At 38.0% G+C, this 18,083-nt stretch overlaps 1 protein-coding gene across 1 annotated transcript in view; it reads right to left on the bottom strand.

Moving 5' to 3' along the window:
- TAFA2 (TAFA chemokine like family member 2) overlaps window positions 1-17,556 on the bottom strand; it is a 30,466-nt gene extending 12,910 nt beyond the window's left edge. Inside the window, exon 1 of the mRNA XM_080363441.1 lies at window positions 17,450-17,556. Coding sequence (XP_080219567.1) covers window positions 17,450-17,555 — 106 coding nt within the window. The 5' untranslated portion in view covers window position 17,556. The remainder of the gene's footprint in view (window positions 1-17,449) is intronic.
- Between the last annotated feature and the right edge of the window lie 527 nt (window positions 17,557-18,083).

Below are 18,083 nucleotides of genomic sequence, written 5' to 3' on the forward strand. Positions count from 1 at the left end.
AAAAAAAGAAGAGTAAAGACAAAGCAATGACTTCTAAAGTAAGTAGTGCAAAGATCTTTTTTCTGAGGATGATATGACCACCACTTGTTTAATATCTGTACTTAAGAACTATTAAGTTGATCAAACCTAGAATACACACTATAACAGAAGAACTCTGGCACATTAGTGATGACCTGATAGAAACCACTCCAGGAGGTCAAGGTAGACTTCCAAAAATTCTGCCAACTTCAAGATTCCCATTGTGCAGAATTTTTACAAACATAATATTCAGAGTACTGCATCACTCTATATCCCCTTTTTATACAGAAAGGCTGTTATGTACACCTGTGCAGCCATTCATGTAGAAAGGATCTTTAAATAGAAATATACTCTAAGAGTCCTAAAATACTTTTTTACATTCATATGTGTGTGTAGTTTCATCACGTAAATAACTTGTCTATATATAAAAAGCATTTAATTTTTGAAATTCCACATTTTAAAACCTCACCAAGGTATGAAGATTTTTGCTTGCTTTCTTGGTTGGTTCGTTTGTTGGCTGATTGGCTAGTTGTTTTTTACCAATAGAGTTTTAGTTGGTGTGTCATTTTTTTTTTCTTTTGGGGGTTTGTTTTAGCTTTGTTTTGCTTTGTCTTATCTATTTTTGTGACTGGATAGAATGGTATATCTATACTAATTTAAAGTTTCTTTAATTCTGTAATGTATTTGTATATTAAATCATGTTCCATTTTGCAGGTCTGTAATGCATTTTTACTTAATCTGTCAATTAAACCAAATTATCAAATATACCTTGAAATAGTCCTCCCACAATCTGCAGGCACATATATGCACACTCGCCTTTCTGAAAAAAACCTATGTAACTGGTTTTTTTCTTCTTCCTTTTCTACCCCTGCCTTCCAGGACTTCCCCACAGTGCTTCAGACTCCCTCACATGTGCTAAGAGAAACTCTGTAGGATGCCCCAGCTCACAGTTCACCATCTGAAAGCAAGATCTCAATTTTAAGTTTCAGCTTGCTTTTGTTGAGCCTCAGGCAAGCTCTTTGAAGTGCAGAGTCAGGGGAGGAACTTAACTCAGTCCTTTAGAAAAAAACTGCTAACAAGTCACATGTCTAGTCCTGTGAAATCCCCTCTTTTAGAGTGATCTACCCTGCTACAACCTTCCCTCTACATTACTGATTCCATATAAATAGCAATTCTCTAAGCCATGGACATGATGAATCAATAAGTATCCAGACAGAGTCTATGAATTGAAACTGGATGGCCTGGGAAGAGGCTGGCTATTCTTCAAGACAGAGAAAACAACCAAAGGAAAAGAGGAGAAGCCGCCAGGTGAACCATTCAGAGCAGTGCTATCAAGAATATTTTTGCTCAAGGATTCCCACTAGACAATACTTTCAGATATCTCTTCTTGCTGAAAAGGTATCTTTTAAGATGTTCCTAGCAAACTACCTAGCACTTTTTTCGGAAGGAACTGATTAATAGAAGCTGTTAATAAGAAACATATACAGCACTGTCATTTCTATCCAAAGTCAGAAGCTGCAAAAATACCACAGTTCCTAGAACTCCACAAGCCTGCTTTGTAAAAACTGACAGGTAATGAATGCATCTGAAGTAATTCACTCTTTCAAGATAAACCTACTAAAAACCAAGACATAGGGAAAAAAACACATAATTATTCAGGGACTTTGTTGGAGAATAGGGAATTGGCTTAATGCTTGGGATTTTACCCTGTATGTCTACAGAAGCTCATACACTGCATCCAGGGATGTGAGAGGCAATACCAAGCCAGCTCATGATCCTTTTCCATTACTGCCCATCCATGAAATAAGCCAGGCACCTCATGTATCTAGACCCCTGCTGAGATGCAAGTGCAGAGCACAGCAGAGCTCACTGGGCAGCTCTTGGGCATGAGCTTTCCAGGACCATAAAAAGCACACCTGGAACAGGGTGTAAGTAAATTATTAGTAGAATAATTTTACATTATCCTAGACTGGTCAAGCCACCTGCACTGAACACGAGACTCCTAGACCAGCCAAGCAACCATGGTAGCATGGAGCAGAAGGAAGGCTACAGTGCTCTGATACTTAAAGGGGTGGTGAAGAGGGCATTGTTCCAGGCAAGCTTCACACCCCTCACCAGGTCCAGCTCCCACAGCTTCTCCTCTGCCATGTTACCTAACACCCAGCTCCATCTTTCCCCCACAAGAGCCAGAGCAGTGCTCCCTCAGCTGCTGGGAATGAGGCACCCTCCAAGGCACTGAGTCAGTGCCAGAGACTGCTGGTGACAAAGGGAGAGCCTGAACTGGGTGCACAGTTCTCACATCTTTCTCCCCACTGTGAAAGGTTGATGGGGTGAAAGGAGAGAGTGGGCCACCTGACAGTCAAATGTTAATTCAAATGTTGCTAATAGGAACTTGCAAGGAAACACTTAATGTATAGGCAAATGACCATCTGCATATAAAATGATAGCATAGTTATACTGGCTGTATACATTTTTATGGCCGCATGTTCTTTGATCTTTTTTGCTATTTTAATGTAGGATTTTCCTCACAGAGGGCAGCATTAGAACCTCAAAACTTCAACCCCCAGATCACTTTGAAGAGTGAATTTTAGTTAAATACCTGAAAGATAAGTAGATTGAGAAGCAGTTATCTGTGGGCTAGTTTGCATACACTCTTTCAAAATTCCCAAGTGAAAGCCGAACACCATGTACAACCAGAGTAGTACAGTGTATTTGTCTTCCCGTGCCTAACATGTCAAAAATGACAACAGACAAGTGACCATTTATAAATATCTGTAGGGTCATACCTCTTTTCAAGGTTAGAGGACATTGTTATGGAAAAATAACCAACCACCCATGGTTCTTTAGGAATATCTACACTGACTCACATGAAATGTTTTTACTATTTAGTTCTAAAATGCACACCAGGAGAAATATATGAGCATTAAATAACTGCCCAGGTCCACAGCATTGATATGTTGTGAAGGGAGCCAAGCGTAATCTTCTTTAGCTTGTAGGAGACTGTCACAAAACAAGAATTGCCTTCCCCTTCGATTCACCACCTTAAAAGCTGAACAGCAAGGGGATACACGGTAGGATTTGACAAAATGCCATTCATTAGATGCCTTGTCTGATCGCATACACAAATCTAGCGGGAGTTTTATCTTCATAGGGCTCACAAGTCAGAGAAATCTTCAGAATAATCCTAGCACATATCTCCCAGGTGCAGTTGTAGTTAGCAGAGCATTGTAAAACAAAATAAAAAGATGGGGCAATCAGAAACTGAAGATGCAGCAGTGAGCCAACCCTCCCTGACTTCAGTGGTACAGTCTTGCTTTAACACCTAATTCTTTATGTGAAAGTGGTGCATTGTCTAGGAGTTATATTACAGCTGAGCACTTACAATTTCTAAGGAACAAGACCCACAACAGAAAAGTAAATATGGACACTGTGAAATTCCTTTTATTTCTCACACAACTACTCTGATATTTGTGGGTTGTTACTGCTCTTCACTTTGATTTTTACTTTAGCAAATATATTGCATAATATGGATGCTAGCTAAGTATTTCTTATCCTCGGTCTCACCTCTTTAAGGGAGTGGCACATTCATCCACATTTCCTTTCCCATACAGTCATTTCTAGACTCTAGCAACACACATATTACAATATGTTGCCAGCTGAATGAACAAAAAGCACATTTCAGCAGATCAGAGCAAACTGGATCAGAGCCCCAAAAGCAATGTCTGTTCAGCAGTGTCTGAACCTGGAAGCTGGAGAGACCTGCTGAAGTTTTGTCCCTGCTTATTTTTTTCAGGTGTTATACATACAAAAATACACATACAGTTAATGACATATAAGAAATTGTCTTTAAGTAGAAGGATGCAAAACTTTAACATCTTGACTTTTTTGTTCACTTTCTGGATATTTATACCATCATTTATTATATTATTATAACAATAAAGAAAGTGGGGTTTCCACTGTTCTCTTCAAAAGCAAAGACACGTCACCATATGTTGTATATCTACAGCTTTGGCATCTAACCTAAGCTGGACATCCCTGGGTAATCAATGCAGAGCTAGAGAAAGAAGCACCCCTTGGAGGTAATATTTGAATTTTAAGTCTGCAAGATTAGATCCCTTCCTAAGGGAAAGAGCTACATCAACAGAGACATGACTTTGGATAATAATTTCTTTTGCAAGATTACCCTAATGAGAATCTGACATTATCACAATACTGAAGCAGGCCTAACAGAAGGTCAATGTTATATGACCATGTCTGCCTTAGAACTGATAATGTATGTGTAGAACTAAAGCCAGCTAAAATACATCCACTGATTTAACCTCCAATATAAAGTTGATCTCTAAGATCTCAGACATGTGCCAGGACGCAGCAGAGGACTGACTTTCAGATCCAAATATAACACTAAAGTCAGAGGAAGAAGCAAAAGGACATTTGAGGAACATACTCCCCTAGATATTATTTCAGGAGCTTTTAAAATGTTACTAGTTATGGTAGTAGCAGATCTAGACTGATTTACAAAGCTCTCATTAAACAATGAACTTTCTCCTTCAAAGAAAACAAAACAAAACAAAACAAAACAAACTTAGAGGTCTCTGACAGACTTATTGGATTTAAAATACATAACTGACTTATTTCCTTCTTGAAAACAATTCACTTAATAAAGGAACACAGAAATAGTCTGAAGCTTATAAATCTCACTCTATAGCTGTAAAATAACATCTCCAGATTTTTCTGCAGGTTGTTTGTAAAAAAGAAATCTCACATGCCACATCTGTCTCCTTCTTAATTATTCATTTTTGCTGTGCAAGAACCTAGGAGATTTTTCCATGAAATAAATAAAGTACAAGATAAATGCCAAACATAAAAACTTCATTAAAAACTATTGAAAATGTTACCCCCCAGTGATCACTGTTATGAAAAATTGAGTGATATTGTATAGTTTAACACTCCTCTTCTAAAATGACTCTATTAGGATAAGCCATAATTTGGCATTTTCTCATATTTTTAGTCTGGGTCATAATGCTGCTTAATTGTAGACTGTTGTATTCCTAGCACTCAGCAGAAGAGCAAATTAGTTTATAATCACTCCTACAGATCTGTTCGGACAATAGAACAGATTTTTAGGAGAGCTTTCCTGGCAGACATGATCAGTCTAGTAAGTGGGACTTTTCACATTATTTTTTTTCCTTATACCACTGTTTACCATGATAGTTTTAAATGTGGCTTCTTCACAGGATTTATTGTATATCCAGGTTAAAAAAATGCTCATTAAAATAAATTATATTTGAAAGGAGAAGCAAGAACTAGACTTGAGGAAGGTATTTGCTTCAACAGTGTCTTTATTTTTAAAAGTATTTCCAGTACTTACTCTCAATAGTACCCAACAGACTAGAATTGTTTATTTCAGAAAGATGAAAAATTAATGAGGGTAAAATGTCACCTGTGATGAAATAAACCACATGAACTGCAAAAAATAAGAGTGTGATTTCCATATGCCATTCAGACTACTATAATTTAGTTTTGCTTTGACTTGCAGAGAAAAAAAAATCAAGTTCTAAATAACTAGAACATGAACATAAAATGTTGATAATCTGTTAATGGAGGCATTAGTTCAAAATAATTACGAGATTTTTATGCTTTGCTATTTCCAAAAGTAGTTGATTGATTCTGAACATTTTGGACTACTTTGATAACTAAAGAACAGCTGTTCTAGAATATGGCATTTTTACAGGCAATAATATGCAGTAGTCTTTCAGGTATTTATTTTTTGAAAGAAAATTAAAATGACACCAGTTAAAAAATTCTTTCTTTTTCTCTAAAATGTAGGTTTTACTTTGGGTTTGTGGAGTACAATATACCTAACCCCCTTCTGGTAGCTAAGCTCTTTTTTTCAGTTTTCTTCTACACAAGCTGTTTTCCAGAGTAAACCCAGGAAAACATAATGACAGTAATGTTGTGTTAGAAGGAGTGTGGCAAATATGCACTGTCCCTAAATTGCTTAGCAGAAAGCACATCTAACGACAAGGACAAAAACTGAAGAGTCAAGAAAGGCCTGAGATAAAGACTGGTATAATGGGGAATCCTCCTAATTCCTTACTTTTTAGCTGTTTACATCCCATTCCATCTTCCTCCCTACCCATTAGGCAGAGGGGTTGACTGCACTTCATTCCTGCAAACCCCAAAGAGCAGTTTCCGAGGCCAGCGTGACAGCAAAGAGTAAAGAAGCCTTTGTGTTCATCTAAACTATTCTATGAACAGGAGTGGCTTATGTAGGATGAAAGGTTAGTTTTTTTCACAGATTTTTACAGGGCGTAATCTCTGCAAGATGTTCTTTGTCTTCTGCAATCCACCTTTCTAGTGTATATATATATGTATATATATATATATATACATAGTTATGATGAGGGACAAAACAGGCAGAAATATGGATTATTTAATTATCATAAATGAGATTTTCTTCATTTTCCCATGTTCTGAAAAGGTAAACATAGTCATGGAAACTATATTTGTATTCTCCTAAGTTGTTTTTGAACCAAAAGGAGAAGAGCAATTTACACAGCCTTTATATACACAGTGTGCAGCAATGTAACAAGATGGCACAATATTACTTTTCCTCCTTCCTTATTTAAACGTATATCTTCTCTCAGATACAGTTATATTTGCTCTTAATATCTCTAGCAGATGTTTTGAGGTGAATGATGCAATTAAGAATCCAAAATACCCATTTCTTCCAGATGCTTATTTTCTCGATATTCACTCAGTGGAAATATATTTACTTTCCACGCTGCGGTGTCTTGCAGTTAGCACACCTTCTGGGTTCCATTTCACAAAATTTCCACAGTTAATCTGACACATGCCAGTGCATCTTAGATGAAAGTTTAGCACCAGTAATCTTTTTTTTTTTTTCCTATCAGTAGTAAATTTACATAACATAACAAAACCAAGTAAAGTTTTATAAAAGTATTTTACTTTAAAAATCCATTCATTTTGTCGTTCCTAGGTACCATACCTTCTGCTGACATCTTTGTAAAACTTAGCTTTGGTTTTCCTTAGCCTTCCAGCTCACTGAAGGAATCTAATTATGATTTCAGTCTTTTCTATGATTCATTCTTTTCACCGAGACTGAATTACAGACTTAACTCTTCATCCTTGCTCCCCTCTCATCAGACTCATATATAGTCTTGGCTTCAAATTCTGGATCCAGAACAATTCTGACCTTCCCAGCAACTCACCTCATCTCCTACAAACCCTCGATCTCCTCTCACACATGGTCCTGGAGCACAGACTCAGCTGAAGAAATTCTAATAACTTGCAACTAAAAATACAATGGCACAATGTACGCAAGATTTGTGTTGGTCTTGACAGAACACTTTTCTCAGGCATATCCTTTCTGCAGCATTGCATTCACCCAGAATAACCCACACATTCAGCTTTATGCTTCAGTCATTCAAGGACACTTGATATTGAAGCCAGAATTATTTTTCAAAAAGAATTCTAAGCCTACTGCATTTACTTGAGAACAATTTGAGTACAAGAGTTATACAAATCTATGGGGAAAAAAAGAACAAGACAGACTTGGCAGCTCCTGCCTCAGCCTCCTCATCACTACAGACAGAATTCTTGCTCAGCCTGGTAGAAGAAAGCTGCACAAAGCAGACTGCTCTTTTATGATTTTCCTGCTTTCTGTCATCTGTACTCCCAAGCCAGCCTCAGTTCTCCAGTAAGCATGCCATGGCTTTGCTCCTGTCTGTGTGGAGAAGTGGCTTTCTTGGTCACAGTTAAATGGTAGGTTCACACTTTAATGGGAAGGTCAAAATTTCAGTATTATCCCTCTGCAAATTTGAAGAATTCTTCATGACCTTCTGTATATTTTAGCTCTATATGGAGATATGCAGCAAATGCCAAATCCGGGTTTTACACCCCAACCTTTTCTAACACAACAGAATGACATTTGCAGAATGATATGCAGATATAAATGGATCCGTCACAGACCAAATTTCGTTGGCTTCTGAACTGCAACATGAGACTCCATTTGAACAGCAGAAATAAAATAAGACCTTTACAATTTTATTTGGACATTATCACCCTGATACAGGAAAAGAATTATTAGGCAGATAAAAGAACAATATCCAAACTGAGTCCTCCTGCTAAGAGACTTTCCAAAAGTTCCAGGTTTCCCGTAGGTTGCAGACTTTTTGGTATATGAATTCAGAGAAGTATTCACACCTACACTGAAAGACCGAGTTCCCAGTTTGTGGAAGGACTGAGCTCTGAAGGTGTTTCAGAGCACCTAAGAGAGATGTCTAAAACTGGATATTGTGGAAAATTCCCAGAGTTTTCAATTGTGTTTGAAAAGCTCCTAGTATTTTGTGAAGCTGCCATAAATAATTGATAAGAATTTTAAAAACACTCAAATGGTCCACGTAAGCTATTTCATCAGTGATGATCTTGCATTTTTCTCTTTCATCCAAGTCTCTCATATCTCTGCCTGCATATGCATGCATATTCCCTAACAATACAGATACAGGCTTTTCTGCTTTGGGGCTGTTGGTTTGTGCAGCTTGGGCTCAGATCAATTCCCTGATCTTCTGAAAAGATGAGGCTCTTTTACAAATCTCTACTACAGTGGAGGACTGCTCCAGTGAGCCTTAAAATGGTAAATCTCCCTCAGCCCCCCGCAAAGAATAAAAGTAAAAATTTTGTTTCCAGAAGAAACTTTATAAATTGCTGCCCAAAACCACATAAAGTATTTTTGTCCTGCTATTTCCCAGAATAGCTGACTGTTTCTGAACATTTCCTTGGCACTTGTATGACTAAAGAACAGCTGTTGTAAAATATGACATTGTACGAGCAATCCCTAAACATTGCTATAGAGTAAATTCAGTGAAGAGTGTCAAGAGAGAAGGGCATAGTCTTTAGACATCATCAGCAGAAAATTAATGCAGATGAAAGTTAGATAACATATCGCATGAGCACGAGAGAAATAATCTCCACATGGGATGCAATTTTCCTGGTACAAACCTCACAACCTGAATACATGAAATCCTGTGAACAATATTACGAGGGTAGATACCAGCATACTTATGGGGCAGCCATCACTGCCTGTATGGATTTTATGTTGGAAAGCCAGAGGAACAGTGCAGGAAATCTTAAGAACTGTACTGGGATATATGATTTCCATACCTGAAACTAGATCTAGACTTTGGAGACAGAAATGGCCCTAATTCTGCTATTACAATAATCGTACATATCTGGCTAATGTTAAGGATCAGATTGTAATTATGCTGTGATATTTGACCTATAAAATGACACATTCTTAACCTGTTTAATTTGGAGGAAACATACTGTAAGGGAAACTGTAAACTATTCAGATTTTCATTTCAATTATATTCTTGTTTGATAGTCCCAGACATTAATAAAATGTTATGAGCATTTCTCTGAGGAAAAAGACAGGAAAAAACAAAGTTGTCATGCCAGTGGAGAAAAACTTATTTGGTTTCTCCACCAAAGAAAGCTTGTTTCAGAGTCTTGGACATAAACTTTGTACTAGTCATGACCTTCTGATCTAACTCAAGGTCATCCTACCATCTGAGCTCGAAAGCCATCAGATGACAGAGCTCTTCTACAATACATGTCAAATTCTGAGGCTGGAAATCTGCACATAAGGATTCACATTCTGGAATAACTCAGTAGCCTTTTGTTACCAGCATTAAGTATTTATATAAAAATAGAGAATAGCATTTCCTCAAAAGGTTTTACTTGTGTAAATGCACTCTGATATTTCCTATTAAAATTTTGCAATAATCTTCCCATTTACAGCTCCTATCCTATCTAACTGTACTTTAAAGACAGTGTAGCCAGTGTAGCCAATGAGCAAAAATTACTTCAGAAAGGGAGAAGGGGCTGGGCAGTGGGCACAGGCAGCTGCAGCAACTCCATCAGCTCACTGCAGCAGAGCATCCTGCTTCATGGAGTCTCTGTGTCACTAAATATTCCTTCTCTTTCTTTTCTTTTCCTCCCTGATCACAACAGCATCTAACATCCCCTGATTCCCTGTTCTACACTAAGGAAAAGTTTATATAAGACCTTACCTATGACATGATATACATATAGGAAAATGAAAAATCACAATATAACTGTAAATGCTAACAATAATATAACAATATAATAATATATGCAACATTAATTGAGCACTTAACAAGTTTATGAAACAATAAGGAAAATTCTGATCAACAGATCCAAGACAGTGGTACTATTAAACCAAGATTAATTGAATAAGACAACTATCTAGAGGGCTAACAATTTCTTTCATTGTTTTTTTAATGGGTTTAGTCAAAACTGTGACATGCAAATGTAAGCACTTTGTTTTCCTAGGTATAAAGATCATAGAATAGTTCGGGTTGGAAGGGATCTGCAAAGGTCATCTAATCCAACCCCCTGCAATGGGCAGGGACATCTTCAACTAGATCAGGTTGCTCAGAGCCTCGTCCAGCCTGGCCTGGAATGTTTCCAGGGATGGGGCATCTACCACCTCTCTGGGCAACCTGGGACAGTGTTTTACCACCCTCACTGTAAAAAAATTTCTTTCTCGTGTATAGACTGAATCTCCCCTCCTTTAGTTTGAAACCATTACCCCTTGTCCTGTGGTAACAAGCCCTGCTATAAAATCTGTCCCCATCTTTCTAACAGGTCACGTTTAAGTACTGAAAGGCTACAGTAAGGTCTCCCCAGAGCCTTCTCTTCTCCAGGCTGAACAATCCCAACTCTCTCAGACTGAAGGATAAAGGAATCTAGAAGAATGCATTACTTAATATACACAACAAATCAACAGCAATAATTCTAAAGACTGTTAAACTGGAAAAGTATGTCTTATTCCAGTATTAGGGAAATTACAACATTTACTCATGGTAGGAAACAGTAACAGCAGGGTAAGCATATTATCAATGTTTTTACAGTACTAACATCTTACAATCTTTTCCTAACAAAAAAGCAAGGGAAAGCTTAATCTTACAAAGCAAAAATGAGCTAAAATATAGCCAATTGGTGGGCCATTGGTGGGAAGACAAGTAAAGATCCTAGGTACTCACTCATGGAAAGGTAATAAAAATTTGACATTAGGATTACAAGGTCAGGCCCAAAATAAAGAACAGCTAGGCACTTCCCTCTCATTTGTCTTAGTGAAACATAAAGAAATCATAATACTTGTGAAATATTTTTAAGTGATCAGTAGAAAAGGAAATGCATGATATCTCATTGTGACCCTCTAACTTCTCTCTTCATGACAACCAAGTTTCAACACCAAGGTGGTGATCGGAAAGGGGGCAAAAATGAAGGCAGCCATTTGCCATGATGGAGCTCGAAGTATAAAGAATAAATAGGCATAACAGCTATCACCATGATTTCTGCACCCTTGTCCCAGTGAACCATCAGAACCATTGGCATCTTGGCAATCAGAGAAAATAATTTTCTTTTATACCCTGGCAGAAGGCCAACGAATGTTATCTACTGAATTCTAACAGATATTGTATTAACATTTTAGATTGCACTGACAGATACTGATATGAAAGTGTTTGACTGACTGTTCTATTTTATCTTCAAGCAAATGGCAATTTTGGGATCAGGTTCTGATCCTGATATAACTGAAACTTTCAATTAATGCCCAGGCTAGATAAGAACATAAGAACTAATATCTTTCTTCCCCATGTCTGCTAAAATGACTATCATCTTCCTTTGTTTCTATATTTAAACATTAATTACTTCAGAATTAAGTTAGTGAAAGCTGCACACAAAGCATTCTCATTTAAGAGAATCTATCCCTGGGACAAACTTCCACAAGAGATAAGATTAACCATCTCTGAGACATTTAGCAAATATGACAAAAGAGTTTGATGAAGCAGGCCTGACAGATCAACAACAGATGAGTGGAAGTCTCCATCCAATGTTTTGTCAGACCCCACTGACATCTTCCAGCCTCACCTGGTAGCTACTAAGGCATCCACACACATCTCTCTGCATGCATGCAACTTCCCTCATCTAAATATTAGACAGTTTTCTCCCACTTAATTCCAGTAAAGAACCTGGGAATATGCAGAAAAAACTCTTAAAACCTTTGATGGGCCCATGCATCGAGAAGGTACATGTTGAACACATACAATTTACCCATGGGGTCAGATCCTTTACCAAATGTTATGGTACGGGCACTTCAAAAAACTGCAAACTGAGGAAAAAAGGATACTGCTGCTGCCTAGCATGTATATCAGAGCCCATCTCATGGCACTGGCAGATCTGCATTTTGTGTCCTATTCAGCTCAAAGTGTTCAAACCATGTATCTCACATAAATCACCTATTAAGCTGTTTAAACAGGTGTCCTAACTCACCAGTGAATTTCAGCCCTTGCACATAAAACAGGCATGAAGGTGTTGCGACAAAGCACACAGGCCATCACCATAGCTTTTAACAAAGTGCTGTATTATTTCTCCTCAGAACAAATCAATTGCACAGCCCAGGGTTCAGGCAGAGCCAGAAGCCTGTCACATGCCAATTCAGTGTAGCGTTAGCATCACTGCACTTGCTAAAAGAGCCTCGCTGAATGCCAGAAGACAAAAGAATGAACTTACACCAGTCTGTCTGTTTGCAAGGGCTACGAGTCCTTCCACTTGCTCGCCAGAACCAGGTGCACTACTGCCCATACTGGACATTTGATTAAATTTGTTCATTACTATGAGATATCTTCCCCTAAAAAAAAACATTACATGCTCAAAGACAAACACATGTAAGATGTGTGTTATACGATATGGAGCCTTGTTCAGGGCTTGCCACATTTTGGTTCATTTTACTGATAGAAATCGTGATGAATCTAGACATAAGACTCAAAAGCCTGTCCTGAGCAAACAGAAATTATGAGTTATCCAAAGAAAATAAGACACCTGGGGACAATGTTTACAATTCAGCTGCATTTCTAACTCACTTCCACGAAGATTTAAGATCTTCTGACAGGCCTTTCCAGGACTGTCCTGCACATTTCATTTGTACTGTTTTCACAAAATTAAGGAAAAGAGACCTGGTGACCAAGGAAGAGGATGACCATTGTTGAAAGTCCATTCACATCAATAAACACATCAGAACCATCTGAAAGCTTGCCACTGCTACCACTGGGATTCTTGCTTCTCATGGTCATGCCCATCCCCAAACTCCAGGCACATGTGTGGCACAGGACATGTCCTACAACACAACAATGGTGCCAGCACTGCTTCTGCCCTGGCAAGGCAGCTGAGAAAGGCACACTCATCCAGGGAGGGTCACCTAACCAGCAGCATTAGAGGCTCAGTGGCTCCTTTGTTCAATTGGGATTCACAACAGACGCTCCTCTGCAAGGGGAAACCGAGACTCATTTTCTACTTGTGAACAGCGAGACATTCCCTCACACTTCTAATCCAATCCACAGACAAGCAGGAGCAGCATCACAAACCATAAAGAGTTTAGTTTGTTTTAACTATAAAATAGGCATCAGATTAATAAGTTCAGCTTTGGAGTGAAATTTTTTAAATTAAAATAAATTATCATGCCTTTTCATGTAGTAAGCCCAAAAATATTCAACTACTTTGTTTATCTACCTGGAATGTTTTCTGGTTCCTTAGCAAATTCCTTCTGGCAAGCAAGCATTCATGATTAGCCATATTTTTAAATAGCTTTTTATTTTTCCAGGCATTTAAAATTTAATATAAAGTTTATTGGCTTGTATTTTTAGGAATATTAAACTAAGCTCAAAGACACCCTTAATTTATTTAGATCACCTTGCTGTGTTATCAACATAAAAAATTAGTAATCATTAAAAAACTCAAAGAAATCAGAGATTTGAGAGTTTTTAGTTTTAGGGTAGAAACTCTGTCTTGCAGTAGCCTCTTGTCTACAAAGGAATGCTTGTAAGCAGCTATCAATATATTTCTTCCTAAAAAGGACCAGTCCATCACTCAGAACGTTAAACACAGGCTGTGGTACAAAAGTAATCAAATCAATTCATGTTCCCTATGACAGAAATAGCAAACAGGCAGTGATGCTGAACTGATGCCTGCCTGCCATATGTGTCAGTGAGCAGTATATGTTTTGCACAGGTTTATTTGTTTTCCAAGGGCTAGCAATGAGTAGGAGGATCAGGAGCAGTCTTATAATAAAATAACCTTACGGAATTCTTGAAGTAAAAATCAGCCATCCTTGAGGTTTATCAGTTTTTAGACTCATAACCTTGTCAACATCCTCTTGGGGATTGATATTCCACTCTTCACTTATCATACATAGCTACTGCAGCACGAATGGATCTGGTACTGCAGGCTGGTTCAGAGGTGCATGTATTCAGGTGAAGCGCACATGACCAGGGTATCAGGGTCCCGGGAAAAATGAATTTAAAAAAAAAGTGCAGAGTTCCTGTTTCTTTCCAGAAGACAGGATAAATTGAATATAAGTATGTGCACTCCCAGGAACTGACGAGGAAAACTCATAATCCCGTGGCAAAAAAAAAAAAGTCAATTTTGTGTTTTATTTTAAACACTGTGAGTGCTTATCTCTTTTAGCTCTTGGACTTTCTGTCCAGACTGATGAAATTTTAATAATCAGCCAAAATAAAGAGCAGAAGTGTCCCCATACTAGTCTCAAGAGAAAGAAGGATGGACTTGGTGCCCATGCACCTGACGCCAAAAAACTGCGATCTGAAATCCCAGTTTGTAACCCGGTGGTTGCTCAACTGGTTCCCTATGCCCTGCCTCAGCTTCTGTTTTTCTTGATGCTGACTTGGGATTTCTCACTTGTGCCATAGCACTGAAATGAATGCAACAAGCCTAGAGATGGCCTGTCAGAGTTAGCTGTTTATATCCCTGCTGAAGTCTGTCTGGAGAGCAGAATGCTCATTAAACAATTTTTCACACATTGGTGACCTTTCCTTCTTTTTCTTTTCTTTTACAATCACTTTCAGAAAAAGAGATGGGCTTAAGAGTTGGTGCAACTGATACATAGTATGACTAAGTCAATAGGAAATTAAAGATTTTTTTAAAATGTAGATTATTGATCTTTGAAATTGCAGGGGGTCCTTCAAAGTCATTAGAGTTTGTCATGTCAATATATTAGTAAAGACTTCTATAAATGAAGATTAATGATGCTAGGGATAATTATCAGTGAGGAAACTCACATCTTTCTCAGTATTTGGAAACTACGCGCAAAGGTGAACAGTGTCAAGTTTTCCTCGAATGCATCGTAGCTCTGTTTCTTCTATTATAGAAGAGGAAAGATTTTCTTTGACACAACAGGAAGTTAAACTCCCAGTTTCTGTGGAAATCAATGGTTGTTGAGCTGCCTAACTCTGATTTGCTTTTTAAAAAAATCCCCTATATACCGTGAGTGCAGCTGATTTGCAGACCTATTAAATCCACAAGCCAAAATCCTTCTGATTTTTTTTTTTCCAAAAGAGTCTGAACATGTACAAATAGCTGCTTTCCAAAATTAAACACTCAAGTCATGCTTCTTCGTATTATTGTTCCCTGCAAGACTTCTTCATATATTTTGCTAGAGGCACGGAAAGATACAGCTTAAACAAAAAGAAGAGCCAAAGTATTTTGTTAACTTGGAGGAATGTAACGAAGTCCATACTGCTAATAACCTGATTTTGCAGGGGTACTCATGTGCACATTTTTTTTTATCTAAAACCAACAAATTCAAGATTTCTCAAGTTATTTTTGGGGGTTAAACACCAAGTACTGTCCAGATAATTAGGGGTATAGTTCTACTGAAGTTTCCACTGTATGAATTCATCTTGAAAGCTAAAATTGGTGGGGCATCATTTGATTCTCAGCTATGAAGCACTGATTCTCCAAATAGTCCTTAGGATTATAATTTGTTTCCATTAAATACTTGGTGACATGTTTTATTTATTAGTTTTTAAAAAACAGTAGTGAGCATACTTGGCAAAGTTTGAACTGGATTGCGGCAAACACAGCTTGACGAGCCTCGGTGGATGGAATCAAAATGGTGTGGAGATGGGATTTTTGATTTTTAAAGACAGAGGCAAAGAATTCTGAAACCAGGCTACGATATCTTGGCTGTTTTCCAATAGACAACTAAACTGGCAAGCCACAGCTCAAATCCATATTTCTGTTAGGGGGGAAACAAAGGCTGAGCAAAGCGTGTCAGCACAGTTCCTGTCTGGCATGATGCCCATCTTTGGTGTCCTGCAGGACCACATCAGAATCTGTTTTGTCTGCAGCCAAATTGCAACACACAGAAGACTTTGCAGAAAGTGTCTCTGCATCCTGAAGTCCTTAATCAGGGAGGAATTTTGAAGAAAGATATCTTCACACAGCAGAAAAATGTCTAGCAGCTGGATATATAAAATACTTGATCATGATTCTATGAAATCATGTCATCAGAGTGAATAATACAAAATGCACATGAACATGGAGAGATGAAGTCACTGGTGTTATTGGAATCCTTCCCTAGTATTTAACTCTTCATCTCTCAGTAATGTTCATGTCCTGCACCAACCTTGTTCAAATTGTTAGAGTTTACTCTGACCTTGAATAAGCAGATAAACAGCCAACAGATGCTATATGAAGATGAGGAGTGGACTTCAAAATCATATTACACTGCAGATCACATTTCAAGTTGTATTAGCTTATAAGAAGACATGAACATGAATTCAGCCTCTTTCTTACATCCCAGGGTTACAGAAACACGCACGCACACACACAGAGAAAAAAAAGGCAGCTTTTTAGAAGCTTCAGTAAACAAATGTACCTTCTGCTTGTGTGTATACATTTTAAGGGCTGAAATGACCAAGAGAAAACAAATCTCATGTTGTCACAAGTTACTAGAGTTCCTGGTTCAGTGTTAGGAATGAAGCACAGAAAACAGACAACACTGCAAAGCAACAAGCTTTTTTTGGTGATGAATCAGTCACGTTCAGCACAGACTATCCACAACATTAGCCTTGACAGATAACTACACAATGTAAGCAGCATGTATGTTACTAACAGTTGTTTCTTTCCAAGGTTCTTTCCAGGAATTCATTTGTGGTGTTCATTGTGCTGATATCTCTATTTTTATGAGACAAGCAGTTATTATTTGGGTTTTTTTATTGTTGGTGGTGGGTTTTTTTACCATCTCCTTTTACTATCTTTTCAACTGTATTGTCATTACAAAATGACCAACAAGATGCTACGATCAGAGAATGCTGAAAATAGAACTGAAATACTTAAATTCGCAAAAAATTAATAAAAGTCTATCCATTGAAAACTCTCTTCCTTTGGTATTGACTAGTGGACCAATACCAGGAGACACAAATATACATAAGGAAAAAAAGTTGCACAGACTAGACACTTTTGAATTTGTTAACAGAAGCCACAGACACAAGAGTATGACGGGACAGAACAGAACAGAATTTCTTACCTTTATGATGATTTGCCCCAGAGGCTAATTTCCCCCACAGCGTTACAACAAATATTATTATTAGCAGTTTTCCTTTTGTTGCTTTCTGTAAGTATCTTTTATTCATCCTGAAAACAAAAACACACAAAAATAAGTATTTTATCTTAAGACTTCTTTATTTTTTTTGGTCTTAATGTACAGAGAATTCAAGAAGTTTCTATAAGTGCCCAGCTGACAAGCCTTAAGTGTTAAATTCTGCTTATCTCTATATGAGGCACATCACACAGACCGTCAGTTTAACTTCTCTCCCTGGTCTGTGAGTGTTCCTCCACCCTGGTCAGCACCAGGAAAATCCAACCCCTCCACTCATCACGTTGCTCTCACAGCACAAGTAGTGTTAGTAACCACAGCAGATTCCAAAGTTGGCAAGAAGGATGAATCCATGCAACTGCGCTGCAGGTTTTGGTGAACAGAGCAGTGCCACTAGTGTGTTTGGGGCCAGTCATGGTCAATGTGATCCTCTCTGACCATGCAGTGGAGTTTTTAGCTTTTGGGACTGCAACTCCTTTTGGATTCTGCTCACAAGCCATAAGGAGATAATATATTCAAACAGATCTCCAGCATACATACCAACCCTCCCACAGAGAAATCCTGT

This window comes from Nesoenas mayeri (genome assembly GCF_963082525.1).
Source record: "Nesoenas mayeri genome assembly, chromosome: 1".
Lineage (NCBI taxonomy): Eukaryota > Metazoa > Chordata > Aves > Columbiformes > Columbidae > Nesoenas > Nesoenas mayeri.